The sequence below is a fragment of the Centruroides vittatus genome, unplaced genomic scaffold, assembly GCF_030686945.1.
Source record: "Centruroides vittatus isolate TY-2023 unplaced genomic scaffold, ASM3068694v2 contig_193, whole genome shotgun sequence".
Taxonomy (NCBI): domain Eukaryota; kingdom Metazoa; phylum Arthropoda; class Arachnida; order Scorpiones; family Buthidae; genus Centruroides; species Centruroides vittatus.
The window spans coordinates 1-10,061 of record NW_027121185.1 but is presented as its reverse complement, the minus strand read 5'-3'; the positions used below and the strand labels follow the sequence as shown (position 1 = coordinate 10,061).

At 39.8% G+C, this 10,061-nt stretch overlaps 1 protein-coding gene across 1 annotated transcript; it reads left to right on the top strand.

Annotated features, from left to right (window-relative positions):
• The first annotated feature begins 7,203 nt into the window (after positions 1-7,203).
• Positions 7,204-8,001, top strand: LOC136970394 (uncharacterized). The gene has a single exon (XM_067264834.1). It carries the CDS (start codon positions 7,204-7,206, stop codon positions 7,999-8,001), a length of 798 nt encoding a protein of 265 aa, XP_067120935.1.
• Positions 8,002-10,061: the final 2,060 nt, after the last annotated feature.

The following is a 10,061-nucleotide window of genomic DNA, read 5'->3' as shown; positions in this document are numbered from 1 at the left end:
AATGCCAACCAACAAGTCGCTTCACCTGCCGCTGCCCCGGGGCCTACTATGTAGCAATGATAGGAAACATGATGTCCGAAAAAAAAACGTTTGAACGTTCACCTGTGTAAAGAACTGTGCTTAGTGTAAGTTGTTTTGTGTTTAAATAAACGGGTTTATTTGTGAGACACTTGTCGTCCTTGTCGCCTCTCCCACACCCACACGCGAACGACCCTAGACCATCCTGTCGCAAAATTAACGATTCCCCCCTAGAAGTCGGCGGACTTACAAAAGTAAACTGAATAAATTCTAAAATATAACATGGTAAATTATATTTACTTAAACTTTCCGTAATAAAATTCCAATTTATTTAAGGATAATAGATTTTATATCCAAAGATAGGAATCTATAAGATTCTTTACTTTGACCTTGCATTAATCTTGAGATCAATTGATCCGCATTTTTTATGGTATATTTAGAGTCAGGTATACACTGCAAATAATTTTTAATATAATGTTCCAAATTATATACCGAAAATTTAAAATCCACTAAAGGTCTAAAAATCTGTCCCACCTTGTGTGTTTTAAGTCAAACGTCTCTGTTTTTAAACCCCGTCGAAATCGGAATTAAAAAAGTGAATTTCACTTGTAGTTCTTAGAGTTTTTTAAAAGAAAATTTCTTGGAATTTATTAATTTTAATATTTGAGTAACCGATCCCATTGTTTTATTATTTATTTATCATTTGATGAGTTTTATGAACAGAAAAATGGGAATAGAAGAGTTGAAGCAGCAGATGGCCAGATTAAAGACCGATAGAAATTATTTCAGGTGTTTCTTACGTGAACAACAAACTCCTACAACGTTACAGTTGCCAGAGTCTATTAAGTCCAGCATCCAGTATGGAGATATAATTAAAATAGAGAGATCAATTATAAAGTCAGTAATAAGGAAAAAGGTAAACAAATATTTTTATTGTCTAAAAAATCTAAAAAATTTAAATTAGAAAAAAGAAATAATAATAATGATAATGATGGAAATAATAGAAATGATCAGTATAATATTAAAAAGAATATTAAGTTGAATAAAAAATTTGATTACCCTTCAACTGCAGAGAAAGAAGAATGATTGGAAAATTTAACAGATATAGAAGTGCCAAGGGATTACCTACGTTTATCATCATATGGAAGTAACATGTGCGGCAACCAGTAGCTTGTCACAGACTCGACAGATGGCGCCGCTCCTCTAGAGGCCCCCATAGCCTCGTACACGAGAACTCGATTATTCCGGTGGTATTTTGGGATACCTTAGTTTTTGTCGGAGGTTAACAGCTAGAGCACGTGTAGCTGTAACGTGTACTACACTTGTACCGATTGTTCACGAATAAATATTGTTATAGTTTTAATGGTAGCCATGGATTTTACTTAATTCCTTTGCTTCATCTCAATAAGCGACGTTTGTGTAATGATGGAAATGGATGGGCGATGGACCGACAGTTCTTTGATTCCACGTGTGATCCACCATTGCCTCCACATGAATTTACCTATATTTACAAAAACTATTGAAGTTGTGGCCGAAATAGAAAGTATGATTCAACGAATTCCGGGAAAACAGGAGGATAAAAATCAGTTAAGGAAACATTTAAGTAAAGACCTTTAAAAATATAAAGGAAAAGGTGCGTACAAAAACTACCAACTACTACCAACAGACACCAACTGGCCATGTAATCTTGACATCATAATCGACAATCTCTTCAGTGCCTTTAAAGAACTGACTCACAGGTACTGTACTTTCAAAGGACCACAACAAATTAACAGGACACCATCTACTGTTTGTCTCTTCACTTGTTTTCACACCGCTTTTCTCTGTGCTCATGTCACTGTTTTAATCAGCAGTGTTTTCCTGTACAAAGGCATCCACTCGTCTTTGTATTTGTCATCACAGTAAGTGCTTCTTCTCATGTTACATGTACTTATACCTTCTGCATGCCACTCGAAGCTCATCTCTCAGTATCATCTTGTACTTTCTTGTATGTACTGTGTATATCATCGTTATTGTAGAGGGTTATCTGGTGATACCCGTTCACAATTATTTGTACCGTCTTTGTGATGTTTACAATGTACTTTTCCTCTAGGATACGATTTGTATCTCCTGCTCTGTAAATACCCAATTCGCCTTTTTTTTTCCCGTAAACTACATCTGTTGGTTTTAATGTTATACCATACATCATCTTCCTAATTATAATCTGTATTTGCTGTTATGTAAATATCCTTTTGTCTCAATTTTTCTGGTATATTATAATTGTCGGTATAAACTGTATCTTGTGTATTCTTCCTAGGATACAAACTGTATTCCTAGCCCTGTGGTTACGTCTATTGTTCCATTATCCACAATGAACTTTAATTGTCAGCTCTAATTTTGTATCTCGCGAATTCATGCATGCTGTATCCATTGTAAAATTGTCTTGTTTTGTTCTGTATTTTACCCTGGTAATGCCTAGCGGTGCCGGAGCTCTCTGATAATAAAGACGTTATATATATTTTTAAAAAAAAGTAAAGTATTACTGCAATCCGCTCTATTACTGGACTTTGCAATAGAGGAGACAACATCCTTCACATCCACAGTCTTCTATCCTCTAATACTCACGGCCACAACGTTCTTTTCAAGTGGGTGAGAGGTCACTCAGGTGTCGCTGGCAACGAAGCAGCAGACAGCCTTGCTAAGTCTGTGGCCGCCACCTCTCTCCCTTCCAGCTTCAATAGGATTCCACTTTCCACAATTAAACTGTGGAACTACCAACTTGCCTTATAAGAATGGCAGCAGTATGGGACTCAGGTGATAATGGCAGGACAACTTATAATTTTATACCTAGTATGCATCATCGCCTCCAGTGGAAATACTTCACTCCCTCCTTTGCCCTGACCCAGTTACTCACTGGTTATGGCAACTTCGGTGCTTATCTGAAACGGTTCAGCATCCAGGACAATGATGTTTGCCGTTGCAATGACACCTCTATACAGGACAGTCACCATTTTCTCTTCGACTGCAAAACTTTCGATTATACCAGGGACTATCTCATTGGAAGTGTTCTGCATGCTGGATTCAACTGGCCATGTGCTCCTAACGTCCTCCTCGAAAACCAAGATATTTTCAACAAACTGAAGAGCTTTCTCTCTAAGGTTGCTCTTCTGGCAACTGTTCCACCATAAACAATGTTGACCGTCATCCTACCTAGCCGTCTTCTGCATCTCGGCATGTAACCATCATGTGTTGCTGCTCATGTGGCCAACTCATTGTGGTCTTTCTACCCCACTGTATTATATACCCTCTGTTTTGCTTTACTGTCATGATTTGTATTGTTGTACTCTTTACCTTATTGTAATTACCCATTGTTGTTTTATGTATTCTTGTATTTTTATTTGCCAGTGTAACTTTTATTTTTGTCTGTATTCTCTATATATTGTTTACATGTTTGTACGTGGTTTTCTTTGTAGTGTTGTTTACTTTGTCGCGCCTTACCATTGTATTCTTTGCTCTTGTACATATGTTGTAACCCAATGTTTGTATTTTTGTAACTGTTTTTAGTTAATTAAATGTGATGCAAGCACCCATAAACTCATCTTTCTTCTGACCCAACCTCATCCCCTTGTCTTCACCACTCTTCTTCTTCCTTCATCCTCTTTCCCCCTATTGGTTGTACCTTCGAGTGATACCAAGAGTTTGCCCCTCCTCCATAGATAATGACATTATTAAAACGTCATTAAAAATTGGAGTCTGAGTATAGATTTCGTGCAGTGAGGACCTGTGCAACTTTCCTCCACAAGTGGTGAGTCTCAGAATTTTTACCTATTTTCGTTTCTAAGCCTTGTTTTAGGCTTAGCTAGGGTAGCTGTGTGCTACAGTATAGGTTTTTAGGTTTAGTTTAGTTCTAACAGGGCTGTTAGGCCAGAGTCGGTAGATTAACTGGTCTTTCAACTAATAGTTAGAGGATTTGTATCAACACAGAAAGCAAAAGATGATCTATAGGAAGAAACTTAAAACTCTTCAAACAGAAAATCTCAAGCTTCATCAAGAAAATGCTGAACTTAAAATAAAACAGTTGTCAGCTGATAAACTTGATTCCTTACCACCGAGACAGAAACTTGTAGTAGAGCATATGCTGAAAGCATGCCATATAAAAAGAAAAAAGGGTATGAGATATGACATTAATTGGTTACTTGACTGTTTGCTTTTAAAAATTAGGTTACCATCTGTCTATGAATTTTTAAGAAATGATTGCTTGCCTTTACCTTGTCAGTCTACACTGCATCAATATATCAGGCATTAATGCCAAATTTGGATTTGATGAAGATCTTTTTGTTATTGTAAAGTCAAAATTGGAGACTATTCCACAAACAGAATGCCAGGGAGTTTTAATTTTTGATGAAATCACACTTCAAAAACATATAGAACTTTCAAAAGCTACTGGTGAAATGATTAGACTTGTTGATTGTGGTGATAATTCTGTGTTGCCACAGAGTGAATTTACAGCAGGTGATCGTGGCCTAGTGTTTACGTTCAGACCTCACTTTGCTAGTTGGGTACAATGTATTGGCACATTCTGTTCAAAAAGCTCTGTCCCAGGTTCTACTGTTGCAAAACTTATTTTGCAAGCAATTATTCATTTAGAACAGTGTGGTGCAATAGTCAATGCAATAGTTTGTGATGGTGCCAGCACAAACAAAACAGCTTTAAAAGCTTTAGGAATTTGTGCAGACACAAATAATATACAATACTCATTTACAAATCCTGCTGCAGATAGACAAGTACTGGCTATTATTGATGTACCACATATTTTAAAATGTATGCAAAACAATCTTTTGAAAAGTAGATACTTTCAGGTAAAACTAAGAAAATAAAGTGTTTTCACCTACTTTATAATATAAGCCAGGCATGGGCAAATGCAGCACTTTTTCAGTTATGTGTGGATCTTGCTGAAAGTGTTAATTTCTGTTTTTTATTAATATTTTTACAATTTTGTGAAAATATTTTTTTAATATATTTATATTATATAATAAAATCGTGCACCTTACCATACTAACCACACGACAGTACAGAACTGCAGCTCCCATGCATTTTGCAAAACCTACATTGCGGCTCCCACTGAACTCTTGCTTGCCCACCCGATATAAACCATTGCATTATTCTTCATTTTTACTTTTAGTTTCCTGAAGGAAGGATAGAATTACAGCATTTTAAAGCAGTTGTTGATGAAGATTCCAAATTACCAAAAAGATTAAAGGCATGTCCCAAAGTAACTGAAATACATGTTAATCCCAATAACTTCCAGAGAATGAGTATATTACTGGCAGCTCAAGTAATGCTTTTTTTTTTACTTATATAATCTGATTTGATAAGAATACTTTTATTTATAGCTATTTAGTAATACTTTTGCTGATGCTATGCTGTTTTATAAACAGCGTGAGGTTGCTATTCTAAAGAATGCAGATGTTACAATAAGTTTCATACGTGATCATGCTTATTATGTTTTAAATGCAGATTGCACAGGATGAATCAGACATGATTCAAATGATTCAAGGTAATAGGGTAAGATACGCACTTTAGGAAGTGATAGACAAAAGAACTAACTAAGAGGATAAAATACTAAGAATAATATATACAATAATATACAAAATAAGGCATATGACCACAATAGTAATGATTCACTAGGAAAAACTATAAACGTTTTAATAAACTACTTTTTTAAAATAGGTTATTGAAGAATCTCTAGAATGGTTAAATAGATGGGAAACATTCAGATTACAGATTGAAAGCAGTGATCAAAAGGGATTTTTGAGCCACCAGACAGCAGAAAATCTACGCTTGATGCTAACTAGTATCTCAGCACTCATCAAACAATTGCTTCCAAACTCATATTATATCTTAATTTAAAATTATAAGTTATATTAAAAGTATAGTTATAAGTAGTTAATTCTCATCGTATCGAGTGTAACATAAATTGTTTGTAAAATTCTGAACGAGAGCAGAGACTTTATAAATATATCCACGAAAATTCGTCTCTGTGACAGGCATTAGCATCCTGTTAATTAAATAATTCAGCTAATAAATTTTTCATTCCTCGTGGCTTGTTCATATCTATCTTTTACATTCCACTTATCACACCGTAACCAGAAGACTACACAGATAAGCCAATCCACTACCCTTCCACAGAAGTCCTATGCGCAAGTGGTTAGTGCGAGCCCCAAATCCAGCACCACCACCAAGTCTGTCTCTAAAACGTTATCATCCAAGCTTCAAAACGAAGGGGCCGGGGGAAATCATGGCATATTGGTATACCCCAACACAGACAATGCTGCTGAGCAAATTAGTAACAAGAAGATTGCAGACACTATTATGAATGAAATTAAGCCACAAGAGCTGGGGATTTGTGTCTAAAGTATAAGAAAGGTCAGGAACGAAGGTGTTTGCATAAGAGTTCAAACCAACACCGATGCAGACACCCTCCGCAATGCCATAGAAAATATTCATAACATCAAAAATAAAATCAAATGCCATGTTGCAGAAGGTCATAGACCTACAGTTATCCTGATAAACGTGCCTAATTCCATAGAAGAAGACATACTTCAAACTCCGTAAAAACAAAACAACATATGGCAGAATGTAAAAGCGAAAGATTTTCAAAATGGCTATCATATTGGTTTGTTGGTAAAAGTTTTTTGGCACAAGGGCCACACAGACCAAGCTGCGCCACAACATATGGTGTGGCAGCCAAATAATTGTAACTAGCGCTACATCTGAAAATCCAGGTGGTGCTGGCGCGACGGGTATATAAACATGTGCAAGCCGTCTGCCATATTCTTTTTTCAACTTGTCAGCTACTCTCCGGACGCAGGTTACTCTCATGTACCGACACGTGGATCCTATCCAACCGTACCGATAGTGTAGAACAAGATTTCTATGTACATTGTGTAAATAAAGAAAATGGTGAGATATATGACTACAGGTTCTATATATATATTCTCAGCGAACGCATAATCAAGTGGTGCGTCGATTGCCACATTAGTGACCCGAATGTGATTTCTCGTTCCGAAGCTAATCCAACTACATCGGTTGCTCTTCATCAAAGTCTGGAAGACTAACGATGCCAGAGACATTCGTCAGCATTCAGGTCAATCAAGTAATAATTATTTTTTATTTTTATGCTTTTTCACACATGTTGGACAACACATGTTGAATGACGATAACGGAAGCATGGCAACCCACGTGCCAGAAATCGCCCGGGTGGCGGTACGAGCCCCACCGTTCTGGAAGGCTAATCCGACACTTTGGTTCACTCAAATAGAAGCCCAGTTCGCAAACGCCAATATAACGGTAAACGAAACAAAATTCAACCATGTTATTGCGGCCATAGAGAGCAAAATCCTCGCCCAAGTAAGCGACATAGTCGTCCAACCGCCAAACAAAGAGAAATACCTCACGCTCAAACGCCGATTAGTTGACCAGTTCACAAATTCAGAACAACAGCAACTACGACTATTGCTTCAAGGCATAGAGCTAGGGGATCAACGCCAGTTTCAATTACTACGGAAGATGCGAGAGTTAGCCACAAATAGAATTTCAGACGACGTGCTAAAGACACTTTGGCTCCAGCGCTTGCCAACAGCCGCTCAGCAAATACTAGCGGTAAGCGGCGAAGATCTGACAAAAGTAGCCGAATTGGCCGACAAAATTTGTGAAGTCACCACACCGATGGGCCAGATTCAGGCCGTGTCACTGCCGCTGGCCAAGAACCACGTGGATGCGATCGCCCAGTTGAAGGAACAGATATCACAATTGTCCCTCCAGATCCAGCAAATCACAGAGTCAAAACCCTACCAACATAGCGGGCATCGCAGCCGCAGTTTTTCGTCTCCCCATCGAAACAGAAGCACATCAGAGGGAAGGCGGGTCTGCTGGTACCACCGGAAGTTCGGAGACAAAGCAAACAAATGCACGTCTCCCTGCCAATTCCAGTCGGGAAACTGATCAGGCCGTCGCTCGACGACACGGGCGACGGCCAATCTAGAAGACATAGGCTCTTCTTGTAAGACAGAGCCACGTCGACGCGTTTTCTGATAGATACAGGAGCGGACATTTCTGTAGTTGCCCCAACTCCAGCCGAAGTAAGAAGAGAGCCAGACCGACTGCAACTCTTTGCAGCAAATGGCTCAAAGTTCAAAACGTACGGACAAAAACTATTATCATTAGAATTAGGTCTGCGCCGGTCGTTTCAATGGCCGTTAGTAATAGCTGCAGTATCCAACCCAATAATTGGAGCGGATTTCTTAAGGAACTTTAACCTGATTGTCGACATTCGACACAAAAGGCTTATGGATACCCAAACAAAACTTGCGAGCGTGGGAAAAGCCGTGACAAGAACAACACTGACACTATCATTCGTCGGAGACAACTCCTCCTTCCATCGTCTGCTCGCAGAGTTTCCTGAGCTAGTTACACCATCTACACCAACAAAACCGCCCAAACATAGTGTCGTCCACTTCATTCAAACCTGGGGACCGCCAGTCACAGGAAGACCTCACAGACTTCCGCCCGAAAAGCTCAACGCAGCAAGGAAGGAGTTCGAATATATGATGGCCCAAGGAATTTGTAGACCATCCAGCAGCCAGTGGGCTATTCCGTTGCACCTAGTGCGAAAAAGCAACGGTGACTGGAGGCCCTGTGGAGATTATAGGAGGTTAAACGCAGTAACAGTTTACGACCGCTATCCCATACCCCATATACAAGACTGTGTGCAACTGTTACGCGGCAAGTCCGTTTTCTCGACGCTCGACCTAGCGAGGGCTTACCACCAACTCTTGGTGAACCCGGAAGACGTCCCAAAACAGCAGTGACCACCCCTTTCGGGTTGTTCGAGTTCCTATGCATGGGCTTTGGCTTATGGAACGCTGCACAGACGTTCCAACAATTTATTCACCAAGTCCTACGTGGACTGGACTTTTGTGTGCCCTACTTCGACGATGTGTTAGTGGCATCGACCAACGAAGCGGAACATCGGGAGCATCTCAAGACCGTCCTGGAACGCTTCAAAGAATACGGAGTACAAATCAACCCGTCCAAATGCATCCTTGGTCAATCTGAGGTAAGATTTTTAGGCTATCGCGTAACTCCCGCAGGCGTCGGTCCCTTGCCAGATAGAATTGCAGCAATAGGTCAGATACCCCAACCAAAAACGGTACGTGAATTGCGTCGGTTCCTGGCAATGCTGAACTTTTACCGGCGTTTCATTCCCCATGAGGCAAAATCCCAGGCGCCCCTCTGTGAATTCCTAAAAGGGGTAGCAAAGAACAATAACCGTGCGATTAATTAAAACGAAAACTCAAAAAAAGCCTTCCAAGAGTGCAAAGATAAATTAGCGCGAGCAGCAACGCTAGCATATCCCGATTCCACGGCGCCGACAGCACTGATAGTTGACGCTTCCGACATCGCCGTAGGTGCAGTCATGCAGCAAAAGCAGGACAACGAATGGAAGCCTCTAGCCTTTTTTTCCACACAAGCTAACACCAGCAGAGCGCAAGTACAGTGCTTACGATAGGGAACTACTCGCGGCTTATATGGCAGCCCGACACTTTAAACATTTACAATACAGGGCCGTGTATTTACGAACCTGTATTGTAAATGTACAACCGTGTAAATGCACAGCCCTCGGCCGTGCATTTCTGCCATAAAGGCATAGGTCAAGGTTTGTGGTCCGTGTGTATTGTAAACAATACACACGGACCACAAACCCTTGACCTATGCCTTTATGCAGAAATCGGACAAGTGCTCGCCCCAGCAGGTTAGGCAACTAGATTTTATTGCCCAGTTTACAACAGATATTCGACATATCAAGGGCAAAAAAAATACTGTAACCGACACACTTTCGAGTGTAGAAACAATCACGAATCTGCCAATTAACTATCTGGGAATGGCTAGAGCCCAGGAGACAGACTGCAGAAATCAGCTGCAAACGCTACTTAACAACCCCAACTCGACCGGGTTAGTCCTGAAGCTGCTGCCAATAGATGATTCAACAGCCCAGCTGTATT

Coding starts and splice junctions, on each gene's coding strand:
- LOC136970394 (XM_067264834.1), top strand. CDS start 7,204: ATGTTGAATGACGATAACGGAAGCATGGCAACCCACGTGCCAGAAATC.